Source organism: Lagenorhynchus albirostris, chromosome 9 (genome assembly GCF_949774975.1).
Source record: "Lagenorhynchus albirostris chromosome 9, mLagAlb1.1, whole genome shotgun sequence".
Taxonomy (NCBI): Eukaryota; Metazoa; Chordata; class Mammalia; order Artiodactyla; family Delphinidae; genus Lagenorhynchus; species Lagenorhynchus albirostris.
This window is the reverse complement of record NC_083103.1, coordinates 11,057,714-11,080,667: the sequence shown is the minus strand read 5'-3', so window position 1 is coordinate 11,080,667 and position 22,954 is coordinate 11,057,714. Positions and strand designations below refer to the sequence as shown.

Sequence of the window (22,954 nt, the reverse complement as noted above, 5' to 3'; positions counted from 1 at the left end):
TCCCTGTGCCATTAGAAGCCTTGTCCTTGGGTCACACTGCACCTTAGGACCCAGTGGCTTTCCTCAGATCATCTAATTCAGGGTCCTGATTATAGAAAGGTCCAGGACTCGCCCATGTCAGATGGAGTGATCTCAGAATAATCAGAGAATGTAATCCCACCATCTCTCTTGTCCCACGACTTTCGTGCTGAGGTCTGCCTTCTGTTTTTAACTAACCCTCTAGGGCTGAACTGAACGCAGCATCTTTCCTTCCAAAAATCAGCTCTTCCTTGTGACACCCCTCTTCTTGTTAAATGGCGTCACTACCTTACCGCTCGCCCGTGGTCAAAGCCTCAGGGGTCTTTGACTCGTCTCGTCATTCTTTTTGGATGCCCCACATATACAGGCATGTGGAAGCTGAAACTTGAGCATACGCGATGAACACTCTGCAGTTGTTCACGTGCAGATTCCCGGGCTCAGCTCCCAGGGATGCCGGCCCTCAGGTCTGGAGGGTGTTGCTGATCTGTTCCCCAGGAGATTCGAAAGCACGTGATCCTGGATCACTTGGAATGCATTCAGCTACTTGTGGTCAGGTCCTACCCATTACGTAGGGTCCCTCTGGTCTATCACCTGCTTTTCATTTTTGCTGCCAGCAACCTCCCCCTTCCCCCCCCCATTACTTCTCATTTGGAACTAATAAACAGAGCAGCTCTAGTGTCATCACTTCTCTGTGTCACAAACCTCACTGGTTCCTCTTGGCCTGTACATAAAAGCCCTCATAGCCTAGCAGTCCAGACCATCTACGCCCTGGCTCTCACGCGCCTTTCCAAGTTTATCTTCCTGTATGCCCATATTTTCCTCTACTCCCGCCAAACAGATGTGCCTTTTATTCTCAGGCATTCCCTTAGACACCCTCCCGCCAACTATTCACAAGGTCCCTTCTCCTGAGATGCCCTTCTTCATCGTTTTCACCTGTTGAGGTTCTCCTCATTCAGGCCCTATGTTCTCTGTTATGCTCTCCATTTCTTGAAATATTCTCCAAATTATGATTACTTCCTTTCTTCAGTGGATATTTACTGAGCCCTCAGGACATGCTAGGCATGGGGGCTACAGCCATAAGCAAACTCCTGGATGCCCACCCTCATGAGATTGGGAGTCCCATGAGGTAGGTGGACATTCATCAAATGAATCACACAAATAAATGTGTAACTGCACCTCAGGACAGTGCAAAATATAGGAGCAGGAGTTTTACCTGGTCGGACAACCCAGAGAGCTTTCCTCGAGGAAGTGAGCTGAAATCTGAAGGATGGGTAGCCAGGAGGATGCCAGAGTGTGTGAGGGGAGGGACCAAGATTGTGAAGCAGCCCAGAGAGGAGAAGAGGCAGTGGCGAGAGTCTGCAGGAGGCCAGTGGGGCAGAAATGTGGGCAGAGTGTGTTAGGATTCGAGGAGACCACAGAGGTTGTGGGTGGAGAGCATCTTGGTCTTGACCTACGAGGAAGTCATGGAAGGGATCGAAGCACGGTGGGGTTGTGGTTACATTTTCTGCTAGCGTTGCATTTGTTGACACCCTTTTTGGTGGCGTGTCTCATAACTAGGCACTTGTCTTGTTTTAGACTGGGAGGTGCTTCAGGAGTGCGTGAATCTGCATTCCCCACAGCAGCTAACGCATACTCAGCAATATGGGCTAAATGATCAAATGCCAACGTAGCCAGAAGTCCTCACCCCATCACAACACGTCTGTGGAGCCCTCATTACTGCCGACTCTGCGTTAGGCACTGATATGAAAAGTGCCAAGATGCTTGTACCCATCAGACATAAGCAGCTGTGCACCCCAGACTCCTTGAAGATGGAGCCCGGACTAGGAGAGCATTTCAAGAAATGGATGGCAAGTCGCATAGGACCTGAACGATAAGGAAAGTTTTCAGTAGATCAAAGCAGCAAAGGAGGGCATTTTGATAGACGGGACCTGGTGAATAGCAGGGGCAGCGGAGAGTCAGGGAACACTGAGGGAGTGCAGGAGGAAAAGGGGGCATCTGTCCAGGGCAGAGAGGAGGATACACCTGGAAAGAGGCAGGGCAGAGTTTCCAGAAGTTCTGGGGCAACTCCCAGGCATAGCTGGGACTGACACCACCCTTGTGAAAAATGCCTTTTAAGCACATTTATGAGAATTGGTCAAGTGCATTGTTTGTCCCTGCTACCCTGGAGAGAGAATAAAATAGTGTCATTTAAGCTCTCTAAACTTAATGTCCTCATCTTTAAACATTGTTTCACAGGATTGCCAGGGAGATCAAATGAGATAGGATAGCTGAAGGTGTTTTCTAAGTAACAAAGATTGTGCAAAGAGAGAGTTTAAACTCTCTCTCTGGTCTTCCTCTCTCTGTCTCTGTCTCTGTCTGTCTCTGTCTCTCTCACACACACACACACATACACACACACTTCACATCCCCTGGACTAAACTTTCCCCGTGACTTCTCCATCCTGCTAAGACATACAATAAAAGATAAATTACAATCATAATCACCAACTTTTATTGGGCCCTTTGCCAAGCGACAGGTATTATCTTAGCATTTATATTCATTCCTGCATTTAATCCTCAAATCCACCCTTTGAAGAAGCTACCCAGGACCCAAACAGATGAGGAAACTAAGGCTTCATCACACAGCTGGAAGGGATGGAAACTCTGCTGTTGGATCCAAAGGTTGCGCTGTTTGTCCCCCAGCAAGCTGGCGCCTTAGGAAGGAAATGGCGGCAAACCAGGGGCCTACTGGCCACCCCGTTCCTCCTGCTCTCCCACTCCCCCCACATCCAGCAGACCTCCTGGCGCTGAATAGGGAGGGGATTGTTCTGCTTCTCCCTCCTGCTTCTGAATGTTGATGTTTTGGGTCATTAAGGGGCTTGGAGATGGGGGCGGGGGGGGGGGTTATGACCTGGCAAAGGCCTGAATAGTCATTGTTCCTTTTCTTCCCCCCTTGAATGAGATTCTGTCCCCAGTCTTGGTGTCTCCCTCTGGGTTGGAGGAGGGGGTGGGTCAGAGGCCAGGGAAGGGGAGCCTTTTCCCACCACTTTGATGGATAGAGCTTAAGCTGACGGATGCAGAGATTCCAGCATCCTTGGAGCTCTCCCCAGTCTCCCTACCCGGCCTTGAACCAGGCATCTTCAGCCTTGATGTTAATATCTATGAAATGAGCCCTGGTTGGGCATGGATCTGAATTCAAGGTTCCGGTAGATAGAGGAGAAAGAGGCAACAGTTACAGGTTTAGTTTTCCCTGACAGTCCTGCAGGTTCATTTCTGCTGTCCTATTCCCCTGCAACAAACCCTCATCTCCTCCCTGCCCTCACCACCCCCCATCCCCCCCACTGTGAGACTATCGAAATTGAGACTCTCCTATCTTTAGGAGGGTTGAGCTTCTCAGGGGCGGGGGGGGGGGGGGGGTGGGGGGAAGACGTTAGATAAATAGAAAGTTATTCTTGCGATCACTCTTGCAGTTGTTGATATAAGACTTAATGCTGGGAAGTATGAGAGAGTTCTTCCAACCTGACCTTTTATTTTTTTTTTACCACACCCAAAGAAGTCCAGAGAACCAGCCATCGCCCCCAGCCCTGGGCAGCCTTCCTGGGTTGGGGGCAGAGTCTTCCTCTATCCTCTAGGGTCCCATGACCCTGTGTTCATTTCCCCTGTAGCCTTCGGGGCTGAGGCATGTGGAGAATCAAGGAAGAAGGGAAATGATATTTCTGAGTGCCTAGCACGTGTCAAGGGCTTTATATACCTTATTGCAGAGTACAGGGCGCGTGAGAAATCCAGGTCCTGCCACAGACAAATGCATATTCGTTGATTGAGTGAGCCACATTTAATTTTACAAAAACTCAGCAAAGGAGTTATCATCTTGTTTCTTGGGGGAGAAAAGAAGGTTGTGGGGTGTTATATTAAGTGATCCAATTTGCCTGCAAACTAAGGTCTCCCGACTCCAAACCAGGAAGTGCTCTTTCTGGTACCCTGTACTATCTCCCACATCCTTCCCCGTGTAATTCATCTGCTTCCACCCCCATGTGACTGCTGGACTTCAAAAGGGCAGGAATGAGCCTCATTCAAAGCTGATATCTCAACAGGCAGCCCAGTGCCGGCACGCTGTAGGACTCGTTTAATGTCTGCCTATTAACGTAACACGATTCCGTTTCATCCCTTGGTGACCCTGATCCTCTCCTCTGTCCCACTCTGGCAGGGACCCTCCGTCCGGTTCGCCGCAACTACTACGACCCGACCTCGGCCCCTGGGAAGGGCGTGGTGTGGGAGTGGGAGAACGACAATGGTTCTTGGACGCCCTACGACATGGAAGTGGGCATCACCATCCAGCACGCCTACGAGAAGCAGCACCCCTGGATCGACCTCACTTCCATCGGCTTCAGCTACGTCATTGATTTCAGCACCATGGGCCAGATCAACCGGCAGACCCAGCGCCAGCGCCGCGTCCGCCGGCGGCTGGATCTTATCTACCCCATGGTCACTGGCACCTTGCCCAAGCCCCAGTCCTGGCCGGCCAGCCCCGGGCCTGCCGCCGCGCCGCCCGCCGCGCCCTGCTCCTGCCCGCAGTGCGTCCTGGTGATGAGCGTCAAGGCCGCGGTGGCCAATGGGAGCGCTGGACCCCTGCAGCCCCCGGCTGCCCGCAAGCACGTGCCCGAGTCTGGAGTGGTCAAGATGCCTCCCCCACCAGGCCCCGGGGCCAAGCCACTGGACGGCACGGGCACCATTCGAGGCCCGGTGAAGATGGTCCCATCGCAGGCGATCCGGCGACAAGCCTCCAGCACGCCGGCAGGGGCGAATGCGGTCTCCCCTGCTAGCCCCCCGGGAGCCAATGGCAAGACCGGAAGGGTGGCCCTGGCGACCTTGAATCGGACCAACCTGCAGCGACTGGCCATCGCCCAGTCCCGGGTGCTGATCGCCTCCGGGTAGGTGCTTCCGTGGCTGCCTCTGAGCATCAACTGATCAGGGCATCAGACGTCACTGATCATCCGGGTCAGAGATGAAGGAAGGGCTGGCGAGGCTTAAGGTCCTCCTCGTCTTCCCCTGACCCCCTGGCTGCAGGTGGAAGGCAGCACGGTGTGGTGGGTAAGCAAGGATGTGGCCTTTGGGATCCAGCAGATCTGGATTCTAATGGAGACCTTGCCTCTTCCTAGCCCTGTGATAGGGGCGGATCCCTAACCTCACAGAGCCCCAGCTTCCTCATCTGTAAATGCTGGCCGTAATCTTCATGTTAGGGTTGCAGTGAGCATTAAAGGATGTGATGCCTACCGAGAGACAGCAGGCAACATTCAGGGGCTCCCACCATGTTCTAGTTTGGGGGCTTCATCACTTTACTTAATCCTTACAACAAGTCTATGGAGTAGGCTTTTTTTTTTTTTTTTTTTTTTGCGGTACGCGGGCCTCTCACTGTCGTGGCCTCTCCCGTTGCGGAGCACAGGCTCCGGACGCGCAGGCTCAGCGGCCGTGGCTCACGGGCCCAGCCGCTCCGCAGCATATGGGATCTTCCCGAACTGGGGCACAAACCCGTGTCCCCTGCATCGACAGGCGGACTCTCAACCACGGCGCCACCAGGGAAGCCCCTGGAGTAGGCATTTTTGATCCCATTTTACCCTTGAAGACATGAGAGTTTCACTCGCTCCAGGGCACATACCTAATCATCAGTAGAGAACGGGATTCAGACTTCAGGAGGTCTGAGCCCAGACTCTTCCCCACTCAGCCATGCTGCTTCCCTGTCAATCACGGTGTCCAGCACACAGCAGGTGCCAGGTGGGGGTTAGTCCCTTTCCTCTGGTGCCTCCAGATTGGAATAACAGCCCGTGTTTAATGAGTACTTACTACCTCCCAGGCAGTTCCCATGCACCGTCTCAGTCGTTCCTGTGACAACTTGGGGATGTTGTAGATTCTGTTATGACTGCTTTTTATCATCCTCTTGGCCTTCCTGATCATAAAATGGGAGAGACGCAGGTCCACGTGGTACCCGTAGCCTTTGCCTGCCAGACCCTGATTTCTTGTGAGATTGGCCTCTTACATCTGTCCAATCTTCCCTTTCTCTGGAGGAGCCTGGCCCCGCCTGCCACCCAAGCCCCAGACATTCGGCATGGTTCAGAGGTAGGTTGGACCCAAGAGTGTGAAGGTCAGGCTGCCCAGAGGAAGATCTCTGTACATAGAGGCTCAGCGCCGGGAGGAGACAGGAAGGAGGGTAGCTTGCAGACCGTGAGGCCGGGCCTTTACTCCTGCCTCTGCCACTGGGTGAGGCGTGGAATCTTTGCAAGGTCCGTGTTCCCCCTGTGTGGAATGGGGATCATCATGCTTGCCTTGCCTACCCCATGGAGTCGGTGTCAAAACCTCAGCTAAGAGCAGTCACCCCTTAACAGCTGACCCGATGCGCTCGCCGGCACTAACTCATGACCTTACACCGTGATGCAAGTGTCAGGCATGGGCACTCAGCTAGGAATTAACTCCCCAAGGAGAGAGGCACAGCCCACGTGTTACAGAGCGGGAGCTGGAACCTAGATTTTCGTCTCCTAGTCTGCCGCTCTTTTGGCCAAAGCCCAGCTCCTCGTTGTATTCAAAGGCAATTTATAAATGGTCAGATGCTAGTCAGATGCCTGGGGTTTTCATGACTTCCTCTGAGCCTGCAGAAGTATTTGGCAGAGGGGAAGGGGTACCCGCACGATGCCGCTGCTCAGTTTCTCCACACTGGCGTACAGCAGCATCCCAGGGCGCCTAACGGAGTTCCAGGGTGACTGCTGGCATGGCAGAGGGAGGCTCCTATAGTGGGTAAGAACACAGTCTTTAGAATCTGACTGGCTGGGCTGGAACCCAAGTTTCTGGCTGTGTAACTTGGGGCAAGTTTTGCATCCTCTATCTTCAGTTTACTCATCTGTAAAATGGGGATAGGAATGGTACCTTGCTTACAGGGTTTGTCATGAGGACTAAATGAAATATCCAGTGTGGAATTACTACAGTGCTTGGCACATAATAAGAGTCTTTTCAGTATTAGCTGCTATTACTATTACGAACAGTATCTATGCGCCCTGTAGTTACTGAGTCGAATCTAACACCCTACTTCATTTCTGGCGCCCTACACAAAAGCCAAGTGACCCCATGCCATACTTGAGGGAGGGGAACCCCAGATTGCTTTAAATGTCAATGAAGGATTCGTCAGCTCTTTATCTCTCTGCTCGAGTATCTGCCTGCCAATAGAATCCGAGCAGCAGAATTGGGGCGGAGGTCTGGGCAGTGCAATTTCAAAAGGGCTATAGAAACAAGTTGTTTTTTTCTCTGCTCTGTTTTCCTGACAAGGGAGGCCCCTCCCTACCCTCTCTGTCTTCCAGCCCTCTCCTTTTCACCTCTTACCACCTCCCTCACCCCCACTACCATCTTCTCCTCCAGTCTTTCTTGGCCATTTAATTAGCGTGTTTATTCCCTTTGTCTGCCGTTGCCATCGACCTTCTGTCGTCCAACGGCCCCTTCCCCCTCCCCTCTCTGCCCATGACCTCTTCCAGTAACTTTCCCACGGAAAAAAGGAAGACCAGGGAGGGCGGGAGAGGTGGGATGGAGAGAAGGGTTTGGGGGGAACAAAAGATCCTGTGAATTATTCAGAGACACAAGCAGGGGGTTTCTAAAGAGGAGAGAGGAGGGCTGTGCTGAGGGGGGCGGGAGTCGCCCCTCTGGCCGTCTTTTCCAGAATGGAGGCTTCTCTATCTCCAGCGAGACCTCAGTTGCTGGAGAGACAAGACCATTGTTCCGCCGAGGATTCCTGGGTTGGCTCGTAACTCCCAGAAAAACACTTCTCACCATGGTATCTGCGGAGCTATTCTCCCCTCATCAACCCCCCCTTCCCCTGCCACCTTGCCAGCTCGTCTCTTTTCTTAGTTTTGTATGTTAGAGACAGAAATTAAAACATGCACCCTCCATAACTGGGAACTTCGGCACGGGGGGCAGGGGGTGTCTGCTGACTGGCCAACGAGTAGTTGGGTCAGGCAGCTTTTGCTGAGCTGAGTTGCCTGGAGGATGTGAATGCTCACCTGCCTTTGGGTTACTGACCTCTAGGAAAAGGACTCAGGCACCTATAACCCTGGGGGCCCCGACAGGGTGTGCCCGGTGTGGACCATACAGGCTGTTCTCCTTGGTTTTCATTTTAACGAAGAACGGTGAGGGAAGGGTGGTCAAGTGTTGCCAGCCCAACGATCTGCCCAGCACTCAACTTTGTATTAACACTTTACACCTGACATCCTCAAGAATCTGAGAAAATTGGAATATTAAGCAGGAAAAGGCTTTCTATCAAGCCCAACTTCCTCTTACCTTTGGGAACCAAAAAATGTAAACAGTCACCCAAATTTGCATAGGGCTTGGCTATCTACAAAGTATTCGACCTGGATCCTAAATCCTCCCTCCCTGGGAACCCAGGGACAGGGATTTAGGGTGCCCTGTTTACTGCGTAGTAACTCGGATGCGGTCCTGAATGGCAGAGAGGCTGCACGGTACTCCCAAAGGCACAAAGTCGGTGCAGAGCTGGGCTAGAAGCAGATATCCTGACCCCCTTGCAGGGCCCCTTCCGCTGGACCCTTCTGTATTTCATAAGCAAATATCCCCTCTTCCCCAAGCCCTGCTGCCACCATCCAGAGCCTCCTGACAAGCCCTTCCGCCATGTTGTCCCTTTCCTGGCGTGGCAGGGACACCCACCTGTTCCGCAGTATTCACCAGCACACCCTCCCTCTCCCCAGACCTTGCCCCCAGCGCTGAGTTCTCGGGCTGCCCGGGACGTGCGCTCTGGGGATTGGACTATTTCCTGGTTAACCAGGTTGGGTGTGGAAACCTGCCAGTCCAGTTTGTGGGAACAAAGGTGGCTTTTGTCACCCAGATCACAGCTACTTATCAGCTGAAGTGGGGGCCTTGGAGATGGTGAGGGGGGAAGGCAGGTGCTGGGCTGGGTGGCGCCCTCTGCCCCCTGGTGTGGATCCAGGCGCATAGGAGGGACCCTGCCCACCCCCCTCCCCAGAGAGAGGCGGGAGGAGAATCGGCCCCAGGTGGGGGACCCAGGGCAGAGACTGCACCTCGGGTGCCCAGGTGCTGGGGTGGGAAATCATCAGGAAGTCTCCTCTGCAGCTTCCAACCCAAGACTTTCACAGTTTTACAGACAGGGAAATTGAGGCTCAGAAAAGCTGATGGACATTGTTACTGGCAGGACTGGGTCTTTAAGCTGATTTCTCTGACCCCCCACCCGCTATACCATGCCTGGCCCTGTGGGGCAGGTTACAGAGTCCGGAATCAAGTCTGTGCCTCTTTTTCTTGGTATCTTTCTTTTGTGTTGAATTCAGCTTTCACCTCGTCCCATCGGGATTTGACTTATCCTGGGGACAGTTTCTGAGGACAAGTAGCCTTTGGGGGCCTGTTGAGACACAAACACACCCACATTTGTTACTTCCACATCCTTCTCACAGCCTGGTGCACACGTCATCATCCCTGGAAAGGGACAGAGACCCCAGAAGACTCAGCATGGCCAGGCAAGCACCCATCCTTCTGGGCACGTGAGGGACAGACAGACCCAGGGCTCAGCCTTGAGGTGACATTCCAACCTCCCCTCTGAGTTGTGGGTTCATTCCTTAAACCTGAAGCTTCGTGTTTTCTGTCTGCAGCATGGAATGTGATGAGGATTACACAGACACAAGAGCACAGCCTAGTGAGTGGCTAAAACAATGGGCTCCGGAGACAGATTTCCCGGGTTCTAATCCTTCGCCGTGTGACCTTCGTCAAGTTTGCTTAACCTCTCTGTGTCTCACCTTCCCTGCCTATTAAAACGGAGTTAATAATAGTAACACCTCTTGCATAGGTTGTTGGAAGGGTCAGATGGTTGTATATACTGTGAGCAGGTAGAACGGTGCCTGGGATTAAGTGCCTGACGCTACTCTTGTTAGTGATTTTAACACAGGGATGAAGGGCTGTGGGCTGTCTTGTTCACTGCTGTGTCCCTGGCATACAGCAGAGTATGCAACACAAAGTGCGCTCAGTATGAATGGACAAATAAATTAATAACAAATAAACAAGTGCTTTTTCCCCTCCCCCTACTTTCCCAGCACCACCCTACCCCCATAGCAGAAACTCTGGCTCCTGGAGTCGTCGGTGACCCAGTCCATCTCCAAGCCCACATCCCCTTCCAAGCCCAGCTGTGGAGGCCTGGGTGACAACGGGATGGTGCAAGACCTAGCCCCGTGTGTCTCATATTTTTCCATTCAGCACCGTGGGAGGCCTCGACTTTCCCAGGCAGCTGTGCTGCCTTCTCTCCATCCTGGCTCAAGTTGCTGGGGAGAAGGACAGAAAAGGGAGGAGGCCCTGCCTGATTTATGCTTCTCAGGGAAAAGGAGAAGTGACAGCTGTTAGAGCAATGGTTTCCAAATGTTAGACTAGGGATCGGCTGCCTCTGCATCCTCTCGGCAGAAGCTCGTCAAAATGCAGATTCTCCCGGCCCACAGGTAGAGCTTCTGACGCAGGCAAGGGGCTTTGTCTTTTCAAAAGCTTCTGCGGTGACTGTACCCCCAAGTTTGAACTTGCTTCTTTATGTTTTTTTCATTTCTTCAACCAATATTTGTCGAATGCCTACTAGTGTCAGGCCCTGAATGAAACAGACAAAGATATTTGCCCTGGTAGAGCTTAGATTTTAGGAGGGAAGATAAGAAGCAACAACTTATTTTCAAAGATCATACATGGGAATTCCCTGGCGGTCCACTGGTGAGGACTCAGCACTTTCACTGCCCTGGGCCCAGGTTCAATCCCCGGTTGGGGAACTAATATCCCACAAACCATGGGACGTGGCCAAAAAAAAAGACCAGGGTAAGAGGGCTTGTTGCGGGGGGGGAGTCTCAGGGTGGGATGGAGGGGTGGGTAGCAGTATTAAATAAGATGGCCTCAGGAACATCACTGAGAAGGGAACATTTGAGCCAAGGCTGAAGAAGTTGTAGGAGGGAACCAAGTAGGTGTCAGGTGAAACAGCATTTCAGGCAGAGGGAACAGCCTATGCAAAGGCTCTGAGGCAGGAACGTTCTTGGCCAGTAGGAGGAACAGCTAGAGTGCAGTAAAGAGGCGAGTGACTTGAGGAGAGGCCAGAGAGCTGGGGGGACTGGGGTGGGGGATTTTGGCAGCTCAGGTAGGGCTGTGTGGGCCTTCCTGGGACTCTGAGGGAACTGCGGGGCCATTCTGAGTTTTGAGGTTCTGTGGAGTGGACTGACAAGGTCTGAAGGTATCAGCTCTGGCTGAGGGGCTAAGAACTTACTGCATCTTTAGTAGGAATAAGTAGTTCCTGTAAGAAAGGGGAACCCCTCAGTGGGTGAAGTTTTGGGGTCCCCACCACTGGCCCATTTTGTCCCACTTGTCAAAAGCATGATGTGTCTGTTCTCTCCTTTTTCAGGGTCCCCACTGTCCCAGTGAAGAACCTAAGTGGGTCCAGTCCTGTCAACCCAGCCTTGGCAGGTAAGAGAAGACCCCGGCTGAAGGTAGAAAAACAAAAGCAATGAAATAGGTATAGTGAGCATTTGTAAAAAGAGAGAGAATTCGGATGTTGATTAAGACAAATGAGGATGTGAGGAGTTGGGTTGGACGGGCAGGAAGAGTTTGGGCAGAATTGATCGTGAAAAGCAAAGCATGCTGTTGAAAATGAGGGAATGGATACGTTTCCGAGAAAAGCAGAGGCTACGTAGAGAATCCATGAGTTATGAGAATGCTGGTGGAAAGGAGGCGAGGAGGTTACTGGGAGGGGGCGAGGGGGCTGACTCTCCAGTCCTTCTTTCATGCTCTTGCCCTTCCAGGAATCACTGGGATCCTAATGAGTGCGGCAGGGCTGCCTGTGTGTCTCACCAGGCCACCAAAGCTGGCCCTCCACCCACCCCCCGTCAGCAAGAGTGAAATAAAGTCCATCCCAGGGGTTTCCAACACAAGCCGCAAGACCACCAAGAAACAAGCCAAGAAAGGTATCGGCCTCTTTATCGAAAGGGGTCCTGGCGGGGAGGTCACAGACGTGGCTCCCAGCCCTGGCTCTGCCTCCACCACTGAGGGTCACACCCATGCCTTCCCCCTCTGTGCCTTAATTTCTGCATCTGCTAAATGGGCCTACCTAGTACCTGTTCTGATGATTACATCAAAGTGGGTGAGGTATGGATCAGATGGCAACACCTTGAGAAATATAAAAATGCAGCGCAAAAATATAGGCACATAAAAATAGGATGCGGACACAGATAAAATAGCAATACATTAGAGAGAAAGATCGCTTTGACATTGGAACCCAAACAGACTTGACTCATATCCCAACTTTGTCCCTTGCAGTCTTGTGACCCCAGTCTCTTCTTTTCTCACCTTTACAAGGGGCACAACCGGTACCCAGCAGGTATGTCCTGTAATGCATCCATGTCACTAGGGAAGTAACCACTGTCTTGTGTCCCTCTGTAGACTCCAGGTGCTCTGGCCCCTCAAATCCCCCTTTAGGAGCTCCATTCTCCCTTTTCACATCGCACAACTAGGAGGTCAAATACCTGTGCTTATCAGGGCCCCAAGGACCCCACTTCAGCTCTGTGGCTGGTCTCTCTAGTCTCTGGTATTGGTTGTTAAATGATTTCACCGTCACCCCCAAGTCCCCACCTTGCAAACTTGTTATGAAGTTTCAGTGGGATCAAATGTATATTGTGACTTAGCCCGGCAAGCACTAGGCTTTCAGTTAATAGAAGCTTGATTCTTCTAAGAGAAGCAGGGCAGTGGGAAGGAAGGACCTGCATCCCAGCTTTTGAATGTTGCAGGATCCACTTCCTCAAACCCTTGTCCTACTTTCCCAGTCTATCAAAAGCTCTCTGCTTAAATAAACTTGATTGCCTTGCTTGTAGTCTCATAGGAAACGGCAGGATTTTGCACTTTCCCACTCTTCCTGTTATTATTAATAGCATATATCAGACTCTTAGCAGGTAAAGTGCCAAAGAACTGTACACCCGTTCGCTCATTTAATTGTCAAAGCATCGCTCTCAGTACGTGCTAGCGGTTGCTCTTGCCCATTTCCTAGGTGAGAAAACAGAATCTTAGAGACGTTAAGAAGGTCACCCAGGGAGGCACTGACCCTTTCTTCAAATTTCTATGCCTCTTTGTGAGTCCGTATCATCCCATTCCCTGCCTTTAGGCTAGGCTGCCTAGCCTTAGGGGTCCGATTCCTCCCCTCCCCAAAATTCCAGAATCAATGCACCTTTCAGGTAATTGCTTCCCAGAGCATCACCCTTTCCCTACTGCTGGGCTACCTCTGCTGGCAGCGATCATGCCATCAATAGCCGAAGAAGACCATCCTGAAGCTGTGGTCATAAATTCCTGGTTTTCCATAAAAACAATAGCACTTTGATTCCACATTACCGATTGAGACAGTACTTAGCACATTGTAAAAGGAATGTCATAAGCCTACCTAATGCTTTTAAATGTGTAACAGTTTACAGTGTGCTTTCTTTTTTTTTTTACATCTTTATTGAAGTATAATTGCTTTACAATGGTGTGTTAGTTTCTGCTTTATAACAAAGTGAATCAGTTATACATATACATGTGTTCCCATATCTCTTCCCTCTTGCGTCTCCCTCCCACCTTCCCTATCCCACCCCTCCAGGCGGTCACAAAGCACGGAGCAGATCTCCCTGTGCTATGCGGCTGCTTCCCACTAGCTATCTATTTTACGTTTGGTAGTGTATATATGTCCATGCCTCTCTCTCGCTTTGTCACAGCTTACCCTTCCCCCTCCCCATATCCTCAAGTCCATTCTCTAGTAGGTCTGTGTCTTTATTCCTGTCTTACTCCTAGGTTCTTCATGACATTTTTTTTTCTTAGATTCCATATATATGTGTTAGCATACGGTATTTGTCTTTCTCTTTCTGACTTACTTCACTCTGTAGGACAGACCCTAGGTCCATCCACCTCACTACAAATAACTCAATTTTGTTTCTTTTTATGGCTGAGTAATATTCCGTTGTATATATGTGCCACATCTTCTTTATCCATTCATCCGATGATGGACACTTAGGTTGTTTCCATCTCTGGGCTATTGTAAATAGAGCTGCAATGCAGAGTGCTTTCATTTGTCATCTCATTGCATCGTTTGGGCGGGTCCAGGCTCTTCGATGATGTGGAAGAGAAACCCACTCAACCTCTGTCAGTTAAAAAGTAGGTTTGTTGAAATTAGGCAGGGGGCTGTCAGGGAAGTGACCTAAGGAGATAAAGGCGGATGTGAACACCTCCCACCTCCTCAGACCACCTCCCTCCATCTTCTACCACTCTGTTCCCTTTCAGTTCTTAAATCCAATTGCGCAGTGAATTGCTTGCCTTTTCTGCTTTGAGCCTGGCTAACAACTCCCCTCCCTCTGGCGCATCCAGCTTGTCTCGGTGGCCCACTGAATATCTTGTCCCCACAGGTAAAACCCCAGAAGAGGTGCTGAAGAAGTATCTGCAGAAAGTCCGGCATCCACCAGACGAGGTGACTGCAGGGGAGACAGGGCGGGGCTCACCTTCTCCGTCACCCACAAGCACCTCCTCTGCTGGAGTTTTCCACAGCATGCGGCAGGAGCTGCTTTCTAAGTCCTGACTGGTGCAGAGCTGGTCAGAGCGGACGCCCAGGCTCCCAGGTTCATGCTCCTGAGCGATAGCTGCAGCTTAACCTCTCCCACCTCCCCATTCAGCAAACTGCTGACTGATTCTAAACTGCCTTAACATGAGAGTCTGCATTTAAGAAAGGCAGTATGATAAGCTATGGGCACTGACTTTAAAAGGGGCTTGATGTCCCAGCAGTTCTCAACCAGAGGTGATTTTATGCGACTGGAGGGGAGAGGGGATGCTGATAGTATCTAGTAGACAAAGGCCAAGGATGCTGCTAAACTCCCTACAACGCCCAGGAAGGCCCAGGACAGCACCCACAGCGAAGAATGATCTGGCCCCGAATGTCAAGGGTGCCAAGGTTGAGAAATCCTGCTGTAGACTTATTTAAGCAGCAGCCTCTCCAGGACGCCTCAAATACAATTCCTTTACAGATGTTCCATTTAAGTAAAGCTTGTCGGTGAGTCTCTCAGCAAGCATTGATTTCTGCCACAAGCCAATGAAGGATACCAAGGAGGGACGGTCAGTCACAGCCCCCAAGGAGGTTATCATTCTGTTGGCCAGCCCAAATGAACATGTACCACCACCAGGAATCGTTTCAGGAATTTCTCTGTGGTGCAGAGCAGAGCAGAATTCTATTTAGATTCCCAAAGGCATGTTTACCCTGGTTTGTGGGCTTTCTAGAAGAGGAGAAGAAAGAGCTCACCTGACCTCTGAGATCACGCGGGAACCACCTTGGAGACGCTTAGGCCTCCTAGGCTGATTGAGAGCTGATGTCCTCTTTCCTCTGTCCCCTCCCACCCCCAGGACTGCACCATCTGTATGGAGCGCCTCACAGCCCCCTCAGGCTACAAGGGGCCACAGCCGACGGTCAAGCCTGACCTAGTGGGTAAGCTGTCCAGATGCGGCCACATCTACCACATCTACTGCCTGGTCGCCATGTACAACAACGGCAACAAGGTTAGTGCCAGCCCGTGGGGTTGCTGCCACCTCCCACGGGGGCCCTGGGGTGCGAGAGCGTGGAGGCCGTATTGGAGTGGCACGCAGGTGGTTTGGGGAGTCTCAGAGGCATCCCAGGGCAGCAGGAGTGATGAACTTGGTTGTTCTCAGCAGGATCAGTTTTCCACGATATTATGATGTTGGTAAAATCTATCTTTACCTTCCTTTTGGTCTATGCTACCCGATTCTCCCCCTGTATCCACACTGAGTGGTGGTCTGAAAGGTGTAGACTTCTGTCCCTGAGAGTTCCGGGGAGGAGTGGTCCATGATGATGGGCCAGGGGTTAGTATCCAGTCATACTGGCATGGATGGATTTCCCATCACCCTTCCTTCTCCCAGGGCTAGTGATTTTCAGTTACAATTCATTTTCGGTGGACAATTTCAAAACACCTTTCACCGCCCCTTCAAAAGCACTAAAGATTTTATCAAGGTATAACTGGAAGTCCCTTAGGGTCCTAGTTTGAGGAGAGGAAGGCTGTCCGTGATGCTTGTCTTGTCCAAGAGAGCTGGTTTCCAGGAATCTGGGAGTGTCCTCAGATGATAACTCTCTGCTTACAATGCCTAAGCCATTGAGTTTTCTCACGTTCTCTCCCGTGCCTGGAATAACCTTCATTCCCCATCTGCATGAATTTGAATTCTACTCATTTCTCCAGGCCCAGCTTGGATTGCCTCAGAGTCTGAGATTTTTGTGATATCCTCCAACCGCTTATTCATCCAAAAAAATGTTTGGCTTTCAGACGCTGCTCTGTACTTCTCTTGCTGTGGGAAAAGAGTAAAGGCAGCAGACCTAAGCTCAAACCCTGGCTCAGTGGCCAAATGGCCTTGGGCAAGATTTTCAACCTGCCGGACATTTCATTTTCCATCTGGAAAATGGAGATAAAACAATCCCTACTTTATAGGGTGCTGTTAGCATTGTTATTCAAATTGGTATCTCCTTTGTATTATGGCTGTATGTTTTTTCCCTTCATCCTAATATAGCCCTGTGGTTGAAATTCCCGAAGGGCCGATCTTGGGATCTCTCTCTGTCTCAGAGAGCTCAATTATTCGTGAACGACGTGTGTCTGTATCCCTTGCCCAATTTCCTGACCCTAAGACAAAAGGTTTCATCGGGATTTGGCATTTGAAGAGGTTATTTTGGGTTTAAAGAGGTTTCTTAGAACATGTATTCCCTTTTTTGATAACTGTATTCAAGAATAATCTAGGACTCTTGCGTTTATTTCCGTGGTGCTTCAAAAATGTTGAAGACACTATCCTTTATTCTCTTTTGCACTAATACTTTGAAGCACGCAGTTTTTATCTTCTTTACAGAGAAGCGGGGTGAAAAGACCCAGAGAGAATTTATTGGATGGAGTGATTCATCCAAGGTCACGAAGCAAGTTAAGGCCAGAACAGAGAGTGGGACCCTGGCCTTGGATTCCCATCCTTTGATCACACGGAGTAACTTCCATTGCCCTGAATACAAGCTGTCCCTTTAAATGAGTAGAGTTTGAATGGAAACGTCCTTAAATAGCCCCGCAGAGGATCCCAGTCTTCCCCAAGGAGATCTGGATGTCCTGGAGAGCTCTGGTCCCCTCTGTGTGACAGCACTTTGTACACATGTTGTTTCCTGCCCACGCTTTCCTTCTCCTCACTCCCTTTCTTTTTGCAAGCTGGGAACAGGATTTACTGTCCAGGCTCTCTCCCAAGCTCTCCTCCTATCCTTCCAGAAGACACATCACCAGGTCCCGCTGTGAAAGCACGACCCCTCACGTCACTGTACCCAGAGTCCCCCACCATCCCCCCATCAGAGTCCTGAGATGCAGGGCAAAGCCCGGTCTCCTTATGAAGGATGGGGTCTCTCTTACATGTCCCTTAGCGTGGAGCATGGGGTTGGTGTGGAAGTTTCCTCCTCTTATTTTGGAGAAAGCTTCAGCTTTCAATGGCCTCAGTGGCCAAGCAGGGGGGCAACTCAGGTCTGTTACTTATTTGGGTGCATTTTGCCCCCGACCCCAGCCCTTAATCTCTGGTACCTTTAGGGGTTGGGTGGGAAGGTCATTACTAAAACTGTTTCCTATTCTGACCTTGTCTCTTCAGGATGGGAGTTTGCAGTGTCCAACCTGTAAGACCATTTATGGGGTGAAGACAGGTACCCAGCCTCCAGGGAAGATGGAGTACCACCTCATTCCCCACTCTCTGCCTGGCCACCCAGACTGCAAAACCATCCGGATCATCTACAGCATCCCCCCTGGCATTCAGGTGAGCCCACCCTTAGCCACTGGCTTTTATCATTTAAAGTTCAAATGTTTGCAGGTAAATGTTTGTCTTCAGTCCATTCAAGCTACTGTAACAAACAAACAAAAAAACCCACAGACTGGATGACTTTTAAACAACAGAACTTTATTTCTCACTGTTCCGGAGGCTGAGAAGTTCAAGGTTGAGATGCCAGCAGATTCAGTGTCTGGTGGCAGCCCGCCTCCTGGTTTGTACACCGTCTTCTTACTGTGTCCTCACGTGGCAGAAGGGACGAGCAGCCTCTCTGGCGTCTCTTTTATAAGGATACTGATCCCATTCATGATGGCTTCACCTTCATAACCTAATCACCCACCAAGGGACCCCACACACCTCCTAATACCATCACATTGGGGATTAGATTTCAACATAATAATTCATGGGGGGGGCCAGACTTTCAGTCTACAGCTCTCCACCCGTGGCTTCCCCAAATTCATGTCCTTCCTGCACACAAAATACATCCATTCCATCCCAATAGCCCCCAAGTCTTAACACATTCCAGCACCCACTTTAAAGTTTCAGTCCAAAGTCTTATCTAAATATCATCTACATTAGATAGGGTGAGACTCAAGGTAGAATTCATTCTGAGGCCAATTCCTCTCCAGCTGTGAACCTGTGAAACAAAGCAATTTATGTGGTGTTGTCTCACCAGACACTGAATCGGCCGACACCTTGATCTGGAACTTTCCAGACTCTAGAACTGTGAAAAATGAATTTCTGTTGTTTACAAACCACCCAGTTTATGTTATTTTCTTATAGCAGCCAGAGCTGCTAAGACAATGTTATGCTATGAAAAGTCTCCTTCCCACTCTGGTCCCCCGTCTACCCAGTCTCACCCTCCCCGACTCTCTGCCACTGTTCTCACTTTCTTATGTATCCTTTCAGGGTTCTTTGTGCATTTGCAACAAAGATTTCATCCACTCCTCCCATCTTCACACAAAGGGTGACATATCAGACATATTGCTCTGCACCCTGCACTCTCTTTCTTTTTTTTATAGATCTTTATTGGAGTATAACTGCTTCACAATGCTGTGCTAGTTTCTGTCGTACAACAAAGTGAATCAGCCGTATGCGTACACATGTCCCTACGTCCCCTCCCTCTTGAGCCTCCCTCCCATCCTCCCCAGCCCACCCCTCTAGGTCGTGGAAGCACCGAGCTGATCTCCCTATGTTGCTGCTTCCCACATGTACCACAATGTTCATTGCAACACTATTTACAATAGCCAGGACGTGGACGCACCCTGCATTTTCAATGAACAATATAGTCTGTAGATCTTTCCATGTCAGTATAGAGAGAACTTCCACATTCTTTCTTAGCTTTGCATAATCATCCCTTGTATAAATGTACCATAATTTATATTCAGCCATTTCCATTTGATGGGCATATGGATTGTTTCCAATCTTTTGCTACAACAAAATGCTGTCATGAATAACCCTGCACGCATGTGAGTATATCTGTAGAATAATTTTCTAGAAGTGGATTTTTTTTTTTTTTTGTCAAATGGTATTTGCATTTGTAATTCGATAGATAGTCCTTGACTTTTGTGGACATTTCTTGTGATTCTTCAAAAGACAGCCCTAAGGAACAAATTGAACAACTTTCCTGGCAGTAAACACAAACGTGTCCCTTCCTTCACACGTTGAAGCTTTTTCTAAATGTTTAGGGTGTTCACTGGATTCATTTATTTAACAAATATTTATTAGTTTACCTTCCTTTCCTCCTTCCTCCTTGCCTTCCTCCATTTTGTCTTTTGTTTAACACACATTTGAGTGTGGACAGGGGACCAGACGTGTTCTAGATGCTAGAGAAAGAATGGTGAGCTAAACAGACACAGTCCTTGCTTCCCTGGAGTCCCCCTTCTAGTGACATAAGGAAGAAATAAAAAGGGAGATGTAATAGTCTGTAAAAAATTGAATTAAAAAACATGGTTCTTCTTTGAAGGACGTATCAACCAGTCAGGCAGAAATAAATACACATCACTAAACTATAGAGTGAACACTGATGTGCGCCACCGATACAAGCTGTGGGAAGCAGGACGGACAGACAACACAGGGCTTCAAAGTCTGACAGGACCTGGCTTCCAATTCCTGGCTGATTCCTCCTGAGCTGGTGATTTGGGGACCTTGACCACTTGACCTTCCTGAGCCCTGTTGCTTTATCTGCACATCCGGGAAGCTAATGTGCGGGGGTTTTGTAAAGATGGGTGATAATGTTTATATGTGCATATTGTGGTCCAGGGTACAGGACCAAGGTGCTCAGTACCTGGTCTCCATCATTAATGAGTATCTTACATGTCAGGGTAAGGAAGAGGGCCTACGTCTGTCCGTCTGGGAGGGTTGGAGGAGACTTTCTGGGGTCAGGGTACTCACTAGTAGAGGAAAGACATGAAGAAGTGGAGGAGAGTGTTTTTAGTTGGAGGACACAACAGAGTTGCCAAGGGAGAGAAAGAGGGGGTGTGGAAGGCCCATAAGGAAGAGTTTAATTTGGGTTAAGATTTGCCGAAGTAGGCGACAGGAGGAGGGAGTAAGGAGGATGTGAGAGAGCGGGCAGAGAAGGGGGACTGTGGCCAGGTCAGGAGGCCTTCAACACCAGGGTGAAGGCTGTGGGTTCTCCTTGACAGGCTGGTGGCAGGGCGTCCCTCAAGGTGGTCGGGCGTTGGTTAGGATTATGGAACGTCATGTGATTGGGAAGCTGCTTTAGGAAGGCCAGTCTGGCAAAAGAGTCGGGGGTGACCTGACAGACCAGTTAGGAGACCACTGTGATAATTTAGCTTCCAGTCATGAAAAAGGGAGGGGCCGGGACCAGGGAGATATGGTTGGATGTGAGGGCAAGTGAGACTTCTGGGTTGATTCTAGGGCTGCCAGGGAGGGTATAATAGGGCCAAGAATGAGAGTACGGGAGTCCCGAGAAACAGCCAATGGCCTTGGGGGGAAGTAGGACAGACTGACGTGGGCAAAGCCGGGGTGGGACAACCACTTTGGAGGATGTTCTTTGTTCCCGGACTCCAGGACCAAAGAACGGGGAGCCTGCATTAGGGTATAGAGGTGCCCACCTACTGCCTCTGGAGGTGCCATGGCTCCCCTAGGAAAGCCCAAGCTTGTGTCAAAGGAAATGCATCCGTGCACTGTCCTTACAGCCGTTCCGTAGACCACCCGTGAGAGTCAGTAGCAGAACCCTCAGGGCAAAGTCCCTTCCTGGAGACCCCAGGGGCCACACAGCTTGGGCTTTCATGAGGAGTGAGGCCCTGTAAGCTCTGCCTTCACTGCAGACGATGATTCTCTGGGGGAGAAACTCTGAGCGGGACCAAGGCAGAGTCGTGACTGCTGAGCTTAGCACCGTGTGGGGAGCACACAGCCTTGCTGGGCTGGCCAAGCAGGTGTCTGTGTTGGCCGTGTAACAGGCAAGTCCCGGGCGGGAGAGGAGCGGGCAGAACTGTGGTGAGAATCGGCCATCAGTTGTCCAGCCTGGCTTAGAAACAGCCGTGGCCATGGGAATGTTGTAAATGTGATTTCATAAGAATGTCAAATTCAGAACCTTCAAGTCCCGCGTCTCCCAGAAGACACTGTTGCCTCTTTCCGTTTTCTGTGATCTTTCCCTTCTCTGAGACTCCACTGTACTCGTCATGCTGTTCAGTTTGCAAAATCATGCCTGATCCGGAACACGCTATTAAAAAAGATTGTTTTAATCACAAAATTTTTCAATCATTTTGGAACTGTCGTCCATAGTAAGAGAAAATGGAAAATCTGTGTTTTCTTGAAGTTTTGTCACTCATTCATTCATTCCTGCATTCACTCGCTCATTCGTTTGTTCAGCCAGGATGCGGTTACTGATCTACGGTGTGAGAGCTTGTACCAGGAGCTGTGTGGAATTATCAATATTATATTGGCTTCATCTAGAAGGGATTTTAAAACAGGGTTTCACAGACTCTGAGGGGGGCCAGGGGTGCTCAGAAATTGTAGACTTTGTGTGTAGGGGGAAAATATGTGCATTGTTACTGGGAGAAAATCCCTCATTTTTCATGAGCTTCTCAAAGGGACCTGTAGACCAATCTGAACCCTGATTAGGAAGCCTTGTTTTTGGCTAACTTCTGCTTCCGTTTCTTTCCCACCTGGTGGCTTGAGACCGCTTGCTTAATAGGGGTATTGGATGATGACAGTTGAAATGTCAGAAGAGTTTTAGTCGTGAATATGCCAACGTATATTGTTAAATAGACAACAAACCAAAACCCATGAGGACAAAGGAGAAAATCCCCAAGAATCATTCAGATAATTCTGGTCGCATGGCTCTTGGCTCAAAGCTCACAGGCACTTATGTTATTCTGAGTAGTTTAGAGGTTAAAAAAGTCCAGAGTATGCTTCAGGAAACCTGGGCTTACGATTTGGCAAAGCCATTACCATAACGGAAGTCATTTAACCTCTGGGGCTGCTGTTTTCCTCTTTTGTAAAACAAAAGAGCCAGAATAGATGATGATGAGGGTGATAAACAGCTGCTGAGCTCTGAACGTGCGCCTTAACATTCATAACGTCCCACATCTTCCTTATTTAAGGGGTGGGGAATTAACACCCCGAGGAAGAGCAGCTCCAGCTAACACAGCTGGGAGGCAGCAGCTCTGGGTCCAGAGCCAGGTCCGAGGACTCGAGTATGTGTTAAACCGCTACTCCCACCGCTGTTTGGGTCTGTTCTCTGTCTAGACTCTGCGGCCATTAGTATTCATCATTATTTGAATCAATCACAGCCTGCACCCCCTGTATCCAAAAGATTTTGAAAAATGCTCCTTGCTCTCTTTTTTTTTTCTGCTTTCAGGGGCCAGAACACCCAAATCCTGGGAAAAGTTTCAGCGCCCGTGGCTTCCCACGACACTGTTACCTTCCAGACAGCGAGAAGGGGAGAAAGGTGAGAGCAGGTTTCAGCGAAGGGCTGGGGAATTTTCTTGTCTCTTAGGGCCTCAAGTTTGCTCCCTAAACAGAACTGGGTCTCTTGTAACTCTAGATGCCCATGTAGCAAAGTCATAGTCAAGGCAACTAGAGGTAGGATGGATATGTTTAGAATTTTATTTTTGCAGGGTGGTGGGGCCTGGGCTTTTGGC

At 50.0% G+C, this 22,954-nt stretch overlaps 1 protein-coding gene across 1 annotated transcript in view; it reads left to right on the top strand.

Annotated features, from left to right (window-relative positions):
• The window catches only part of DTX4 (deltex E3 ubiquitin ligase 4), a 34,015-nt gene that overhangs the window by 4,221 nt on the left and 6,840 nt on the right, over positions 1-22,954 (top strand). The window contains exons 2-8 of the mRNA XM_060159084.1: positions 4,201-4,924; positions 11,407-11,468; positions 11,804-11,965; positions 14,423-14,484; positions 15,408-15,560; positions 17,673-17,834; positions 22,672-22,761. Coding sequence (XP_060015067.1) covers positions 4,201-4,924; positions 11,407-11,468; positions 11,804-11,965; positions 14,423-14,484; positions 15,408-15,560; positions 17,673-17,834; positions 22,672-22,761 — 1,415 coding nt within the window. The remainder of the gene's footprint in view (positions 1-4,200; positions 4,925-11,406; positions 11,469-11,803; positions 11,966-14,422; positions 14,485-15,407; positions 15,561-17,672; positions 17,835-22,671; positions 22,762-22,954) is intronic.